General features: G+C 35.1%; 1 protein-coding gene across 1 annotated transcript in view; it reads left to right on the top strand.

Annotated features, from left to right (window-relative positions):
* Positions 1-18,407, top strand: part of LOC104075207 (G-protein coupled receptor 98-like) — a gene marked incomplete at its 3' end in the record, with an annotated part of 41,385 nt that overhangs the window by 12,069 nt on the left and 10,909 nt on the right. Inside the window, exons 3-11 of the mRNA XM_009575636.1 lie at positions 1,622-1,771; positions 2,852-2,947; positions 4,036-4,144; positions 5,514-5,623; positions 8,836-9,401; positions 10,660-10,930; positions 11,731-12,060; positions 15,383-15,559; positions 16,619-16,842. Of these exons, the coding sequence (XP_009573931.1) occupies positions 1,622-1,771; positions 2,852-2,947; positions 4,036-4,144; positions 5,514-5,623; positions 8,836-9,401; positions 10,660-10,930; positions 11,731-12,060; positions 15,383-15,559; positions 16,619-16,842 (2,033 nt within the window). The remainder of the gene's footprint in view (positions 1-1,621; positions 1,772-2,851; positions 2,948-4,035; positions 4,145-5,513; positions 5,624-8,835; positions 9,402-10,659; positions 10,931-11,730; positions 12,061-15,382; positions 15,560-16,618; positions 16,843-18,407) is intronic.

Here is an 18,407-nt window from a genome sequence, read left to right as displayed (position 1 = left end):
CTGCATCAATGGTACAAACATCTCCTCAAGGAGCCAGCTCCTACTGCTCAGGTAGAAGTCCAAATGGATATGCTTGTTTGATTTTGATTGTGGCTGTGAGTTCATACTGAAAATGTGGATATATAGAAATTTTTCCTTTTCCAGATTACTTTAGAATCTGCAATTTAATAGCTGCTCCACTATTTGAGTCAGATTTCCATACGAATTTTAAAAATTATATTGTTGAATTCATTGGGAGATCAGAGTTAGTACTTTTACATTGTTTCCTTTATTTCTTAGATGTTATTATCCGTGATCTTGATTGCATTCCCTTTAAAATTTTAAACCCCTTAGAGTGTGCTATACCATATGTGTATGGAGCAAGATACTATGTGGTATGAGTACCACATGAGAACACAGCAGTGTATCAGAGAAGATGTACTACTTATGAATTTCTGCAGTCTGTAGACAAAAGAAACTATCTATGTTCCTGCACAATATTTTGTTCTCCTGTAATTAAATATGAAAAATACATTTCTTAGAAATTACAAGGAATAGAAATTGATCCGTAGGGATTTCACACTTTATTAACATGTGAGAAGAAAACCTTGAGAAAATGTGATTGTGATTTGAAACTAGTGCTATTTACTGGTGTAACAAGCAGAGTAACTTAGTTTCCTTATTAAGGACCTGAAATTCCAAGTTTTGTTTCTAACATGAATATTTTGAGCACTTTTTCAGGAAGATGTTCATAGCCTGTTTTTGTAAGAACTTTTTGGTAAGTCTAGTGTTGGCTCAGATATGTAAAACGTCGTTGCCAATATGTCCAATGATAGGTGACAGCCACAAAACCACCTTCCATACTTTGTTTCCTCTTCATTGAACTTCTAATTTCACTATTCTCAAATGAAGAATAACCTTTTTCACAATGGTACATTCAAACCTTTAGTGCCTATAGGGATGGTATTTTCAGGTGTGGCAGCTATGCTGGTTCCATTGCTTATCTCCATTTAGTCTCAGCTTCCAACCGTAAACTTAACCTAGACACTTTGCTGTGTTGACGCTACTGCCCTTGTAATCCCTTCTCTAGCCACCTTACTTAGTAGAATCAGTGGGATTTTCTTTTGTTCACTGAAATGAAAGCAGGGCTGTTCATTATAGAAGACTTCATCTTGCCAGCTTTGGCAATCAAAACGTTAATCTACGTTAAACACCTAGGTTCTTTCTAGTCCCTGGAGTGAGACAGGAAGGCAGAGGGCAGTTACATCTTAAGGTAGGTTTAATTCAGGTAAGGTGTTATGAGGTATACAGATCTGTGCTAGGGATAGCTTTTCCATTAAAAAACTGGTCATATGATGGATTATGCAAAAGATACCCAGTTGCAAGGAAGGAAGTCGTAAGTGGTTCTGAGTAAAGTGTCATGTTTGCTTTGGTTGTTTTTTTTCGTGGTTACTCAGCATGGATACAAGGGGCTATTATCTATACCTTCTGACCAGAAATTAACTCTATGACAGCAGGGGAAATTGCAGGAAGAGTTATGTGCAAAGGAGAATGTATGAAGTCTGTTAAATGAGTCCAGAATAATATTATAGAAGATAGTGGGGGAAGAAGGAGATAGCATTTGCTTGTGTATTTATTGCAGATTGATGGAGAAAACACAGGAGACTTTTTTGACACATATGCGGCTGCATTTATACCCGATACAGAAACAAACCGAACAGTGTATATATCTGTCTGTGATGATGATCTTCCAGAGGCTGATGAGACATTCACATTTTACTTGACACTACCAGTAAGTCTCAATTTTTAATTTATCTGTTCCCCAGAAAACAGTGGGTAGTCTGACATAAACGAGTGGTATTCCATAGATTTCAATGCAGTCGTACTGCTTGTGAGACTGAATCCTAATAGGTAAGAGCTAAAATCTGGGCACTAGCCAGCACGGTGCTTACTGCTCTTTAGAAGGTTTTGCCATTCCTATGTGATGTTGCTGTGCAGTATAGACATGGTCTGAAACTTTAGTGGGCACTGCATTCAGCTGTGGACATTTGAAGGTGTACCCCAAAGAGTTAGATTGTGAAGACTTTCCTGTTTTCCTGCATAGACTATACCTGGAAGAGAGGGTAGAAGTAGCAAAAGAAATAGGAGGATTTCCAGTCCTCCAGAAGCAGAGGGTAAACAAGACTTATCTAAAAACGAGCAAACAATTTTTTAAATACTTACCAATAAATCTCTTCATATTGTTCTGTCTCACAGGAGTCATGCTACAAGAGAGGGGTTCACATTCACTTTTATTTTAGGTTACAGTTCATGACTAAGTTTGATATCAATTCAGTAAAGATAAATTTTATATTTTATTGCCAATTATTACACATCTCAGGGGATGTTTGCAGTGAATATAAAAGTGCATATTTTCCCTTCCTTCTTCCTTTGAGTTGTAAATGTAGCTCATTTTTACAACACTGTAAAGATTTGTTTCCTTTAGCTGATATCTCAGCATAATAGCTTCAAAGTTTCAGTTTTATACTAATGTTAGGAAAAAAAGAACAACTTTGGAGTTCCTGGCAGTGCTACATGCTTCATAACTACTTCCCTTTTGCTATGGGGTCATTAATAGTTTGCCAAACTATGATTAATCATTTACAAAATTTGTTTCAAGCGCTTTGTTGTTGACTGTATAGGGTGTATTTCCTCAGTAATTAAGAATTATTTTGGTGCATTCTATTGCTTTAAATAATTTCCATTGTAATATATAATAAAAAGATATACAATTTGTCATAGGCTAATATTTATTCTTAAAAGAGTAAAATCAAAATGTGTATTTTTTGCCCATCACCATATCTAATATCTTATTTTGTTTTGTTAATTTTAGAAACCATCTGCAAGGATAAAGCTTGGCTCACCCAAATCTGTCACTGTAACAATCTTATCAAATGACAATGCCTTTGGAATAATTTCTTTTAACATGGTATGGCTTTTTATATGGTATATATGAAAATTTTAGAAAGCATAAAGGTGAAATTTTCAAAGATGCTGGTTAGTTGTTCAACTGAATCTCTAGAAAACCGCTTGAGTTACATCTTTGAAAACATCTCTAGAGGTAATTCATACATATGTATGTAATTCGTACATATATACAGCTATAATACTTCTGTAAGCTTTTAGGTGTTGAGATGTAGCCTAAGACCCTCACACTTGTATGAATATCTATGTTGCTCATCTTAAATATACAACTTCTAAAAAGTTGTTCAGTCTCACTGCCCCTCATTTATAAGTCAAGATGCTACTATAGTATGGAAGAAGGGAGTAATATAGGAAAGGTAAAGTTGTGATTTGGAAATCTTGATAATATATATATTTTCCCATCTTCAGTGAGCAATTTTATACTTAACTCTCAAGCTGAATGAACACTGGCATGATCTATGCATTGTATAACACCTTCTGCGATAAGATGCTGGTGTGATTCCAGTGGTGTGGAGGATATTTGCAGTATTACAGAGCTTGTGTTAGTAGAAAGAGATGCTATACTTTATTGCCAGCATTATGGCAATATAGTTTTTGTAGAGGACTTCCCTGAAAAAGCACAAGAACATGAGAAATTGTACAGTACACTGCAGTACTAAGCCATGCTGCTCCCTGAATTAGTATAATTCTTTGAAAACTTTCACTTAAAACAGTTTGATAGACAGAGTCTGTTTATAGCTAGTTATCTAATAAATGACTTTTTAATGGAGAAAAAATATTTTTAATGGGGTTAGGAGCTCCTATATATACCAGGGCTAATATGCCAGTGCTTTGTGTATATTGACTATGTTAATTTACAAAACAACCCCCACCCTACTTGCATAATTTATGATAATTTTTTAATCTGAAATCTTTCAAGCTTTTTATTAGCTGAACTAATTGGTTGCTAGGAAATGTATGCCATCAGTGGACTGGTTTGCAGATTGGATTAACTTGTCTGTGGGAGTTTGGTATTTCTATGGTAACAGTTTCTTCCTTCTGCTGTGATATTTGATCTGTGCCTGATTGCCTGTCCCTTTTCTTCCTCATTAGTCCGCCTTAATCACAGTGAATGAGCCCAGGGGCAGAAATGAGTTTGTGCCTCTCACTCTAATTAGGGAGAGGGGAACCTATGGGACGGTCATCGTAACTTTTGAGGTGAGTTTATCAAAAAGGCTTCATACCTTAGTCTGTTGGATGAAACTGTGAGGCCATAATAATAACTTATCAAAGTGTTTATAAAAGTGAAAGAGGGGAAAAAAAATATGTCTACATTTGTTAAACCTGTTTCATATAATGGAAGGATTTTGCCTGTTAAATGGAAATATTTTAATTTTCTGACTTTAATTTGAGGAAAAATGAAGAGATATTAGAGAAAACTGAGTATTCTCTGTCATTTAGGAAGATATTTGAGGCAGCGTTAGTTAGTATTACTAGAAAACAATGTGTATGAATTGTGTAAGAAATGTCTTATTTAATATTTCTTTAAATTTTTTCTATGTTTTACAAATAAACATCTGAGTGAGTCTTTAATGCTTGTGCCAACTTTGAACATGTTAAGTACGAGAGCTCAATATTTAGTGAAATTCTGTATCTGTAAGACTGCAGTTTGAATCCCCAGAAACTAAACCACTCATGTTGAATATTTAGGCCATTATTTATGTACTTGGTTTGAATGTGATACAGTTATTGCCTTTATTGGTTTGTTTTTTATTTTTTTATCTAGCTCCGATTCTATTACATACTTTAAAATATATAAATTCTTTCATATGGATATTTCTTTATCAGTTTTCTGGTCTTACACATCATCAAGCATTTAATCTAGACCTGTCAAAATCTGAAAAGATTCGTACTGGATTTTATTGCATACTAAATATAACATGCCTAGTTAAAGCACAGAATGAGATTCTCTGTGTAATTTGTTGCAGATCTGTTTGTTTTAAGGTCCAATAAATTTTACTATCTGCACAATTAATCAGGTCCATCTCACAGTGTGTTTTATATACATATGTTGAAATAAATTTACAAGATTTTCTAAAAAAAATCACCATATTGCCTCTAAGTGGCTTCCTAATCTTTTAGGTTTCAGTATTAAATGTAATATCCTTAATATCACAAGTCAAGATAGAAAGGACACAAACCCAGTAACTGCTATTATTTTGTTTTGGAACTTATTATGAAATACTAGTGATTTAAAGTAAATTAGTATGGATATCCTTTCTGTTATGTGAAAGAGTCAATTATGCATCAGTAGATACCAAAGAGTCCTCATAGGCTTATATGGAAGCAGTTTTCTTCCTCTTTTTCTGGCAATACATAATTTCTTCGGAGTGGTTACTCTGACTTACTCCATTTGCCAAAGAAGAGCAGATTTTCACAACTGAATGTATGTGCCTGTGAGCAAGAGGTGACTGAACAGATAGTAGTTTGTTATGCATGTCACACACTGTATATTGACTATTGTACTTGTACTAGATTTGTATTCCTGTTTTATATATTTCTTATCGTAAAAATCAATTCTTTGCAGATAGAAGAGGGACCAAACCCAGCTGAAGAAGACTTAAGTCCAACTAGGGGAAATATTACATTTACCCCTGGGAGATCAATGCTGATTTATAATTTAACAGTGCTTGATGACCAGGTAAGAACAAGCTGACTTCATTTTTGGTTTGGATATGTAGAAGGTTAACTGCTGTTCTGGAGAGACTTAGATGCTTGGTTTAAATAAGGTTAAAAGTGCTTCTACTTAATAAAGTGATGTTAAATTTTGGCTCTATGAGCTCTCATTTTCACTCCTTCTAATGCCACCTCTGTAATTCTCATCAGTGAATATTTTAGTTTCTGAATATATCCTGGCTGCTCTGACTAGACCATCTATTAGGTGCTACTGCAGTGAAGGTATAAATAATCAGGAAAGCATTATGCTTTTTTTTTCAGATGGAATATTGAGGTCCTTGTTGTATGGCCAAAGATGATATTCTTGAACTAGATATAGATTTATCTATTAGACTCCTTTCTATATTTGACTTTTCTATATTTCTTTTTAAATGTGCTCTGCTTTTCCCTAATTGTCTGCCTTGCACATTCAGGTTATGTTTGCATAATGAACTCAGGTTCTCCTTTTTGTCTTTATTAATTGTTTAGGCAAAAGGAACCTAATCATAACATTGCTTACATGATGCATTTTTTTATTACATCCTCAGTGATGCCTGTGGAGCTCCTCTGCCTTTGGTTAACAATGCATAAGAATCCAGTTCAATCTTTGTTAACTTGATTGGCTCTCATTCATGTGAAGAGCAGACCTGTTATGTTTGCTACTAAAGAAAGAATATAACACAGTGAATATTCACAGAGAAAAGATAACTTGAAAAAATTTGTATGTTTTTATATAGATATGTTTCAGGGTAGAAACATATTTTAAAAAATACTTCTAAAAATAGATGAGAAACAGGCAATCTTGTGAAGAGCATGACTGATGATAATTAAAAATTTTCAATTTTTAGATTGGTCTTTAAAAAAAAAAGTTTATATGTTGTAAGCCTTTCTATTTCAGAGTATACAAAACATATTATTCTACTTTTCAAATTGTGATTTTCATTTTTCTTACACATGCTTTTCTTTTCTGTTTTTTTTTTTTTTAATTTATAATGAGGATGAGAGGGAAAATAGAGGCACCAAAATAAGTAGATGTGGTACAGAACAACTTAATGAGGAAATTCACAAGAAAAAATTAATAGCAAAAAAGGTGCCTGTTTCAGAAGTGAGCAACTTTAAAGCAATTTTTTGCATATTTCTGTTAGTTATAAAAAGTGGTTTTCCACATCTGTACTGATATTTTTAATGTTAAGAGACTGTGCCAGACTGGTGTGTAAACACATCTCTTTCAGATCACATGTACTATTTCTGTGACTTATGCACAGAAAGAAATCATTGGGCATTTTGGGAGGATGTGATTTCTTTTTCTTTTGAGAAATGCTCTCAAAGTTCCGTTTCTCAAAGTTTGATCAGTACAGGTGTGGCTGGTCCACTTAGTGAAAATCTTCCACAGCCATATATGAAAGATTAATTTTGTGTAAAAAACCTTTATTGATGATGGTGATGATGGAATTCACAAGAATCCAATGTTACTTTCAGAGTTTGGTTTGAGCTTTTAGGATCTGAAGTTAGGAAAAACAATGAAACAAATGTTTTTCTGAATTGGGTAGCACTTTTCCTACAGAAATTAGGAGACTGCAGATCTGATCTCCACAGCACTACATTTAGAGTAATTTTATTGTATACATTTCCTTTTTTAGTGAGGAATACTGGAAACTTTGTTAAGAGAAAATGAAAGAGGCGAGGCAGCACTGGAAATCCTTTATACTGTTGTCTTTGAAGTTCGACTGGTTTTTTATTGGTCAGTCATGATGCCATTAAGAACTCCAGAATGTCCCATTTATATGAGATATTAAGATGTAAACTACAACAAGACATTCTGACTGTCTCTTAAACGTATATTTTTATGATGCAAGATGGTATATTAATTAGTGAAGTAAACGAAATGTAAGTTAGCGTCTATTCTAATAAGGTAAAACAACTTCTGTGTGTATATATATATACACACACACTGTTTCTCAGTACAGGAAAGAGGTGACTGAGAGCTTCCAGATCTCACGTTGACAAAAAAACCGGCATCAGTCAACAACATTATACAAGTTTAATTGCCACAAGCCAAACAAGGGACAGAATTGGCATCAGCTATAAAGGCAGTTGCCCACTCTCTTAGCCCTAGAAAAGGATCTGAGGGTGGCCAATTAACAAATGAGTGTCAAAGAGAAGAAATATTGGACAGCAGGGTTTTCAGAACTTTTTTAGCTCGGTAAACAAAAGTGCATGAAAAAGATTTGTCAACTTTGTAACAGAGTATTACCATTACCAAAAAGTAAGTAATTTTGTCCTGGAATTCCTCTCAAAAGCAAATAATACTAGTTTCCAGGAGTCCACAGCAAGGATGAGATGCAAAGATCATAAATAATTTTTAAAGGTTTACTTTTTACCTGTATGTATTAATAAAATAATAATATTTTTCAGTTAAATAGGTTTAGCAAATCAAGATCTGGGGAATAAAATGTAGTAATATAATGCAAAAATCTCATCCTTAAGTTCTGTGATTTGCGGTTTATAAGCCATTCTTTATTGTCTGCTGCATCGGATATTGGAGAAAAAATAGCTAAAACTAAAATGTAGTTTTAAACAGTCATCTTGTAGAAATGCCAAAACCTAATTAATTGCTAAGCACCAGAAAACACTTTCTCAGATCCATGACGGAAATTTTCCCTGGGGATTTGGGTGTGTCTGAACGTAGGAAGTGTTCCTTTTCCAGTTGTATAGGAATGGGTGGGCCAAGGTAGGCTGGGTGCGTAAGTTGTTGCTGTATTATCTCAGGCATGCATAGAGGTTAATCAGTATCAACACCAGTAAATCAAGATGTAAATCTCAATAACTGGGAGAAACATTTGTTTCCGAATAGAGGTGACTTCCAAAAGTAGAGTTTGGATTTCCACGTAGTCTCAAGTTGGAAAGATCCAGCCTTTTCTGATTCTTGCCTAGTTTTTGTTTTGCTTTTGTTTGACTTTTCACCTTTTTCATATTGCCAGAGCACAGAAGTATGTTTTAGAAAATGGAAACATTCAATTTTGGGAAGGGATTTTCAGCCAAAGTTAAAAGCTAGACTTCTCTCTTGTTTGTTTTAATATGAAATGAGCTGTCAAGTTTGTATTATTTCCCTTTTCTGCAAAATATATAAAACGTACTTCTCAGTAAGAGCGTATTTGAAATGTGACTTACACTCAGTTGCTAATATTATTTTTCCAGATACCTGAAGATGATGAATTGTTTGTTGTTCATCTGAGGAGCGTGGAGGGAGGAGCTGAAATCAACAACACAAAAAATTCTGTTCAGATTAATATTAAGAAAAATGACAGTCCTGTGCGTTTTGTTCAGAGTGCTTATATGGTGCCTGAGGAAGTTGATGTGGTAACAATTCAAGTGGTTCGTGGTAAGGATGTCAGTGGAAAATTAATTGGACCTGATGAACATGAAGTCTCTGTCAGTTACGCCATCATAACTGGGAATTCAACAGCACATGCACAGCTTAATGTGGACTTCCTAGATCTACAGCCAAATACAACTATTGTTTTCCCACCTCTAGTTCATGAAACATGTATGAAATTTAAGATCCTTGATGATGCCATACCAGAAATTGCTGAGACCTTTCAGATTGTGCTTCTTAAGGACACTTTGCAGGGAGATGCTGTTTTGGTTAATCCATCTGTTGTTCATGTCACCATCCAACCGAATGATAAACCCTATGGAGTACTATCAATCAACAGTATCTTGTTTGCTCAGACTGTTATCATTGATGAAGACCAAATTTCAAGGTACTACTGATCTTCAAATCTAGTATCTAGTCAGTTTAAGAGATTTGTTTGGCATTGTTAAGCATCCTTATAATTACTTGAAAGTAATTATAAAATCACTACTGAAAATATAATCTAGAAATCACTTAGTGTGTTGTTATTATTATCAGTTATATCTACAAAGATTTCAAGGAAGTGGGAATGTCTAATTATACAGGAAGTATTTTAATATTTATGAACTGTATGTAAAAACTGTAAATATTTAATCACATTATCAGAATACTGAAAAACCCTTAATCTAAAGGCAGGATCAATGAAGTCGTGATGCTGCCACATACCAGTTCATACAAGTGGGAAATAGATTTCTGGCTTCCTTCTCGGGTAAATCTTTGTATTTACTGTATATAAAATCAGTCTCTGGTTAAAAAAAAGGTGTTGAGTGTCTCCCGTGAAATACTTACCTTAAGCTTAAAAATAAGTTAAATATTTGTAATTTTACAGAGAGATTAAACTCAAAGCTCTGTACAGATTTTACAAGCAGGACTGATACACAATATTGACAGTCTCAATAAAAATATCCACTGCTAGCTACTGATGGTAGTTCACCCCAGAGAAACAGGTAACTCATCAAGCTATCATACTATAAACAATTTTGAAAGAATATTTTCTAGTATGTAGAGCCCAGCACTTCAGTATTCATCTTTCCTTCTCATACACAATAAAGAAATAAATCTTGCTTTCTAAGTTTTTGTAAGTCATGATTCCCAGACTTCTTGTGGTAGTCATGTGCTTGTCAGATGCAGCAAACATGATGTTTCCAGTATCACAAATACCGCTAACTTTTCAGTAGAGAGGCAGATAGTTTATTCAGAATCCTTATTTAAATGATCATTCCTGCCAACTGTACTTTGATAGAGTTTATAAAATGGTGTAGAATATTAATAGAGAAAAAGTTTTCTGAAATTTGACATGTGTTTTTCGAGGCAAATGTAGAACATGCCAAGTCTCCACTTCTCAGTATCTTTCTCACTGTCAACAAAGTAAGTTCTAACAAATATCTTTAGAGACATTACAGAGAGCTCATGGATAAGCACTGTAGGAAGTCTTATGCGTGTGTTGTGATTTCTCAAACTTTAAGCCCTGACTCAAATGTTAGTTGTAGCAGTTAACATTTATTCCACTGAAGTCAGTGTAAATCTTTCAGGAAATCGATAAGTAAGCAAGGCAATATTAATTACAATTTTGTATTGTGGGGTTTTATTTTCATTCAAAACCATAGGTTTGAAGGGATCGCGATTGTAAGAAATGGTGGAACACATGGAAATGTTTCTGTTGCCTGGCTTATAATCCGAAATAGCAGTGATCCCTCACCTGTGACTGCAGACCTCATTCCAGAGGCCGGGGAGATATGTTTTGATCAAGGACAGATGCTGGTGACGCTTCCTCTGAACATTGTGAATGATGATATACCAGAAGAGGCAGAGCCTTATCTTCTGAAACTCTTAGCTCATACAATACAGGGAGGTGCAGAAGTCAGTGAACCATCTGAGGTAAGTTTGCTTCTAGAATTCTTTTGGAGAAGGTAATAATAGGTAATAATTAGAGAGTTTACCAGTTTTGATAACATTGATTGATTGGCTAAACTGGCTAAAGGGTTTGGGCTTGAATATAAATCAAACAAATTAATTCTTAATATTATCTTAATATATAGAGCTATACACAAAGTATTTGGCTTAGTATATTATACAAAGCCAGACCTTTTTAATACGGTAACATTCAGCTTAGCTTATTCCCAACATACATAGCATTGCATAAATGCTGTCCTGAGTGACTGCTTGCTAAGAGAAGGCAGGAGAATTATTTTCGCTTGCTCATTTGCTGTCTTAATGATCATTGGAATGTTTTACACAGAGTAACAGCTTCAAGAGGAGGGGTTGGTGATTAAGACTGTAACCTCTGAACTGTTAAATAAAGGGTGGCTAGCATTGCTGACACAGTTTTGTGACTCAAGTCCCTACTTTGTTTTTCTTAAAAATGGTTGGAATGAACTTGGTGAATAAAATGAAATTTTTCACAATCTGAAACATTTTTTGCTGAACCAAAAAAGCAGTTATTCAAAGCTCATTGTGCACATGGATGATGCATAGTGGGAAAGTTGCCACTGTCAGCGTTGTGCTGCTTGTGTACAAAGAATACTTTGGGGCTGTCAATCTGATTACTTTCCTGAGTGCCAATTCACTAAGGAGAAAAATGTATGGTGACAGTCGGGACATGCTTTCTTAAAAGCATGAAAACTACGGTGTATAGTAACTGTAGCATAAAGTAAGTGATGCTGTTTTCTGTTTTGCAGCTTCTGTTTTACATTCAGGACAGTGATGATGTTTATGGCCTAATAAAATTTTGTCCTTTGGAGAATCAGAAGATTGAAAGTAATCCAACGGGACGCTTTTTATCCTTGAGTTTTGCAAGGGAGAGAGGAACAGTTGGAGATGTGCAGTTGGTTTATACTGCACTGTATATTCCAGCTGGAGCTCTGGATCCTGAGAGGGCGAAAGATGGCATTCTAAATATGTCTAGAAGAAGCATTCTTATGTTTCCAGAAGGAAAAACACAAGATACTTTAAATATACCAATAAGAAATGATGCATTTCTTCAAAATGGTGCTCATTTCCTCATACAGGTATCTCAGTTGTGTTTTGGGGTGGTTTTTTAGCCCATGTAATATAAAGGATAGAATTTTGTAGTGGCTTCTTCCCTTTTAATTGAATTAAAATGACTCTACCTGTTAAAAAAAAAAAAAAGAAAAAAGTTATTAGCTCTGTAGCTAGGAAAACTTTCTTATTTAGAGACAGCTTCCATAAATATGCCATAACGAGCTCTATTCCTAATCACTATTTATTAATTACACCATTTTTTAAAAATAGATTGTTTTAACAGGATTCAGGTATTATTCATGGAATTTAACAAAATAAGATCAATGTTGCAGAAGTTAGTTACCTTTTGAGGTATGTTCCTCTGTCTACCCCTTGGCTTTCAGTTTAACCAATTTAAGGTTCTTAAAATTGAATTACAGAAGCATGACAAATATTAGAAATGACAAGCAAGTAAATATAAATTAAAAATAGTCAAACATATGTTTCATTTATGTATTAATTTGGCCAGAGAACTTGAAAAGTATTTTTTCCAGTTTTCTCTGTTTAGTGTTCCTTGCTGCCCCTTTGGGGTTTTTTCCTCTTTTTTTTTCTATCTAAATTTGTAAGAAGGGAACTTCTGTCATTGCTAATTAAAACTGGCTAGAAAAATTCACTAAAAATCTGTTTTTGACAGCAAACTGGATTTTGAGCAAAAATATTTACAGAAAGAATTTCCACATTCCAATGAGGGCATTCATTTTTCACTGGAGAAAACCAAGTTTGCTTACATTTTAGCAAGATATTGTTCAGATATACTGCTGTGGAGGATCCTGGGCATTGTCATCAGTATTCGTTATGATTATTTTCTCATCTGCAGTTAAGACTGCCCCGTCATCTCTACTTCCTGTGATTAACTGTGCCACTCTGGTCATCTGGGATGAAGAGCCCAGGTAGCGATCTTGATACACAGACAAAGGGATGACTTGGCACAACCAAAGCACAAATCAGAGAGGCATTTCTTAGTTCCTTTTAATCTTTTAATTTTAAGTCAGATGTCTTTAGAGTTTTCAAATGAAGATGTTGATATTAAATCCATAGATTTAAAATTTGCCAGGTTTTGTCTTTAACTGTCGGCCTACTAAAGATGTTTTAATTACTTCTGGGACCTTGGAAAGATTTCTTCCCTCCACCTCCTTCTCCCCACATTTTCTTGAAAAAAAAAAAAAAAGGAAACAAAAATTGTTGCCAGAATTACTGTTTTACTAGTATGCAATTTTTGGCATTCACAGTTAGATAGGGAATTGCGTTCTGGAATACTAGAGTAGGTTAGTATGTTTTACATCTGCACAAGATCTGAAAGATCTACAGAAGAACTGAAATATCTGATTCCCCCTTTTAAGTGATACATTATAAATAACATTGCAATGTAGACTATGGACAAGAGACACATATGATAAGTATTTCAGAATGCAGGCACTTTGCCCGGCTTTTCAAACTGCGGATTCCAGGGAGGCGGGCGGGGGGTGTGAATGTTCTGTACTTTCTCCATGAACCATAAAAATCTTTTTGTTTGAATAAACAAATCAGAGGGGCTTTCCAGCACAGAAAATTCATTTAGAAACTCATAGAGAAGGAAGAAAAATACCCCTATTTATCACTATGACAATCCTCCTACATTGTGAATAAACGATAATCTCAGTGAACATGTTTAGAATGCGAAGATTACAGAGTTTGTACTAGGCACAATAAAGGATCAACTCAGGAATCAGGGGAGGAGGATGGAGGAGGAAATGAAGCTTAAACACAACTAGAGAATGTGTAGAGGAACTGGAAAAGTGAGATTAACATTCTTCAGTGACATCTTCAATTAAATAACCTACTGTAGTCTAAGGTGCAATTTTTGGTATGGACAGGAAGATTAACTAATTTAATAAACTACTCGTCATTATTATTCAATTCACAGTGCATTCTTTTTTCCTCATGAGCTGATTTGCTTTAAAAGGAAACACTGAACTAAAAAATAATTTCTTGGTTCTTTGTTAATTATTACTTTAATCTCAAAGTTATTATCCAGGATGAGAAGCACTTAATAAACTGAATTGTTTCAGCTGTGTAGTATTTCAGAAACTTTACTGAGCTAACAACCACACAGTGGTCCACCTGCATACTGTTCATTCCAGGATCAGGACCTACTCTAAAAGAAAGCTTAGAAAACAAGCGAAACATCTGTTCCTCCGACTCTCAATAAGTAGCTGGTATGGTTGAGAATCAATTACTGAATACAGTATTTGTAAAACAGTTCCATCTGTCATCAAATAAAATGTGCATGAATATTTTTGTGTGTTACTCAAGCAATGGTAAAGCAAAGTATGGTATAACCCAAGTATTTTATATAGATTGGTTTTAAGAATTGAAGGGCTTTAATACTCATCAATTGATATGGTGATTCATGATCACTATATGGATTTAAATAAGACCACTTTTCCCTCCTCCAGTAAAGCCTTACTATATGATAACATAGGAAAACTCCAAGCAAAAAACATCCTTGTGGGAGTTAAAGGTGGTTGTTATTGGGGGTTCATGCCCCAGTGAAATGTTTGCAGAAGTATATGCCAATCAGTTATGGAAACATTTATTATAATGATGCATGTAAACAGAATCACATGGTATAAATTATATTTGAAAGAAATATTTAAACAGGCAAGTCCTGCTCTCCTTACTATGTCTGTACTGCTGCTGGGTTTAGTGAGTCCCATTCAAAGAAAGGGTAAACATTTTTCTATTTCTTCTTAGCATCCATAAACCATCAGAAATACGGTAACAGAAGCGGAGACTACGGTTTTGAAATACTCTACTGATTTTCAGTTCTGAAGGCAATTCTAATGTATTAGTTGTTATAAATGGAGAAGTCCTTAAAGTAGAAGGTTGGATCATTCTTTGGCCTCTTCAAAGGCTGTAAATTATTACGGTTCCAGTGACTTCAGCAGATTTTTACCAATGCGTGGCACAAAAAATGAAGTTAGGACAATAGCTTGGGCCACTTGTCAAATCAGTACTGTTATTCATAGGTCTAGTAATGAATCGCTGATCTAGAAGGTTCATTCTCCCTCTATGTACATTTAGTTATGTACACGAACATGATTTGTCTGAGAGGTATACCATTCTGCTGACAAAGCTCAGCGGTATGCACTTCATATCATTGACACATCTACTTATACATTTTTGAAACAGCAATGTTGCCAGTAAGAGAAATTTGTTTTGGAGGTGTTTTGCTACCTGCATATGAAACTTGTTCTAAAATGTCAGAATTGTTCTGACTTAGTACTAAGGCTTCTTATTTCTCAAATTTTTTCTTACTTTTTCTTATAGCTGGAAAAAGTTGAGCTGGTGAATAGAATTCCTCTAGTTCCACCTGTGAGTCCTAGATTGGGTGAGATTCGAAATATTTCTCTGAGGATTACTCCAGATATTGCAAATGGAGAAATAGGCTTTACTAGCAATCTTCCGATTATTCTTTCTGAGCCAGAAGATTCCGCTGCTGCAGTGGTAAGTAAACCTTTTGATATTGTCCCTTACTGTGGAAAATTTATTTGGAGAAAGCAAAGTTTGCTATATTCAGTGTAACATATGAAAGTTAATGTGAGGAAAATCCTTCCTCTAAGTTCTGCCTGATCCCAAATATTCCCTTGCTTTAAAAAAAAAAAAAAAAAAAAAGGCAAAAAAGTGCTTGTAAAACTAAGGTCTGAAATAATGTCTTAGTCATTATCAGAAAAGTGAGGTTGATCTCTGCTTTCTCTGTGAGCATCCAAAACCAGTTAGGTCTTGATGCTCACACAGAACAAAAGATGCTGCAGACAATTGTAATCTCTCTCACCAACTGCAAAGGTAGTAATGTAAAGTAGGACTGATACCAGTCCTAGATTTCATGGAAATGTCTGTGTATCTTACAAGTGACTGACTTATATGTGAACATATTTTTTGGCTTGCTAGGCATGTTTTCCAACAATTGTGCTTTTTAGGTTTCTGAGAACCCAAAGAAGCATTTTCAAAAGCGTTGCCATCCATACGAATGCCTTAGTACCAGCTGGAGGAACTTTTTTAAAAATGTTTTTTTCATACATTTTCACTTTTTTTCCTTGGCTGTCTTCACCGACATCTTCCCACAAATCCTGAATCAGATAGCTTGTTTCTCATTCTCAGATTAAAACTGCTAATTACCTTAAGCAGAGTACAGGTTGCACTGTACTGTAATAAACAGAGTAAAATTATGTAGTTTTATTTAAAATCTAGGTTGTGTCTCGAAGAGGTGGGCACTGATTAAATCAGTCACACAAGGCTTTTTGTGTTATGGTTGCTTAGTGATTTGTGATATAAATAATCTGTCATCTCCACTGTCTAAATATGTAACTGATAAATGGTTAAAAGGGTAAGATTCAGCATATATTTTCATTGATACACGATCTTTGATCTCATATCATATACATAGGTACGAGTGAAAAAAACAGGCTAAGCATTTTGGGGCTCATATTCAAATAGTAATTTGCAAGGGGGTAATTGTTTTTGCATCTACTTTTACAAGTCACAACAGATTCATGTGTTTCATAGGTTTCCATTGCATTGCATCGAGATGGGACTGATGGTCAAGCATCTGTGTTTTGGAGTTTGAAACCCTCTGGTGTCAACCAAAAGGCAGTAACACATGATGATATAAGTCCTTTTAATGGCTCCGTTGTTTTCTTATCTGGACAAAGTGATACTACAATCAACATTACTGTTAAAGCTGATGATATACCTGAAATGAATGAAACTGTATTATTAACTTTGGACAGGTATTGTACCCTAATCTCTATTCATATGTATCAGTTGTAATACTCAATTTATATATAATAAATTAGCACAGTATTAATTAGGAGGTATTGCCTGTATTGTGTTGATAAGTGCCTGAAGGAATATTAGGCCCTTGATTCAGACTGTGTATTCTGTATTCAGACTGTGGATTCTTCTTTCACTGGAGATCAATGTAAGAAACTCTGTTGTATTTATTATCTAATGATTTGATTTTGTTTATATTTTGGTGAAAATAATGTATGCTATTTAGAAAGTTCTTTCAGCTTTGATCTTTAGTTATAGCTCTTGGTTATAACCCATATCGTTTCAGAAAAGTAGTATTTAGTGAGATAATTGGGAAAACTATAATGAAGAGTAGAAAGCAATACATAACTGTCTCTCAGAAAAAGGTTTATAGCTAGGGTGTTGTTGCTGAATTAGATCAGCTTTTTATTTGTTTGATCTGCACGTTTAGTATTGCTTGCTCTTCATAATTCCATCAACTTCCATCACAACTCCTGGCTTCCAAAATAGCCCAGTGTGACCATTACCACACTCTTTGGCTACAAAGAGAGCAATGGTGTTTCTGAAGCATAGTGTTGTAGTCTCCCTTCTGCACGAGATCAGGATTATGGGATAATTAAGGCTGCAAGGGACCTCAGGAGATGCTATTATCTGCATGTGAGCACTGCTGAGAATACTTAAATTAGTTCACATCCAGGAGTGTATTCCCTGTTTGATTTACTAGCAGGAGAATCTTGGCTATGTCTTCTGTCCTGCTTCCAACAACTCAATTGTATATATAGTCTAGAAATACCACCACTTCTACTACCTCCTATTAGTCTACGGTAATTTTTCCGCTTTTTCTGGAAACATACTAATAGGGATCTGCCAGCAGCAACATCCGCATTGAACATCTACTACTTACACAGTCCTTACCTTATGCAGAAGTATTTCTGTCCTATATAGGAAGCGCAAACTAGCTCTTGGGAGCTTCAACACCAGATACCCACGATGATTACATACTAGCAAACCAGCAACCAGCTCCTGAAGCTGTTGCTGATCCTATTTCGGAATGCCTGTTTTTTGAACATCATTCTATCTCACAGGAAAGATGTTATTCCATTGCAGGATTGGCCTGCTTCTGGAGAAGCTGGCTGGTGGATGCATCCAGTGCAGAATGAGTTATTTTATTCTACCTTGGCTACTCACTACGCTGAAAAGACAATCCCGTTCAAGACAAAACCAAATGGAGACTATTGCAAGCAGTTCTCTGCTTTCTTGGTTCATCTCAAGGAATTAATTAGAGTCTCTGGCACAAAGGGGGAAGCTATGATTAGAAATGATGATGGAAGTTGTGACAAAGTTGTGTAAGGTGGCCAAAAAATGGGAGTGGAAGGGAAGGAAACAAATAGATAGAGGAGGTGGACCGCGTAAAAGGCTAACCTTTTAAGTTCTGACAGCTCTACGGGTGTGTGTAACTACAGCTGTCTGCCATTTATTCCGAGTAGTAACCCTAGGCTGTGCCTTGAAAATGATGGCTGCAGTGAGGATTGAACTGGCAGCT

Source organism: Fulmarus glacialis, unplaced genomic scaffold, assembly GCF_000690835.1.
Source record: "Fulmarus glacialis isolate BGI_N327 unplaced genomic scaffold, ASM69083v1 scaffold11784, whole genome shotgun sequence".
Lineage (NCBI taxonomy): Eukaryota > Metazoa > Chordata > Aves > Procellariiformes > Procellariidae > Fulmarus > Fulmarus glacialis.
Note: the sequence above shows the minus strand (reverse complement) of the source record. Positions and strands in the feature narration are given on the sequence as shown.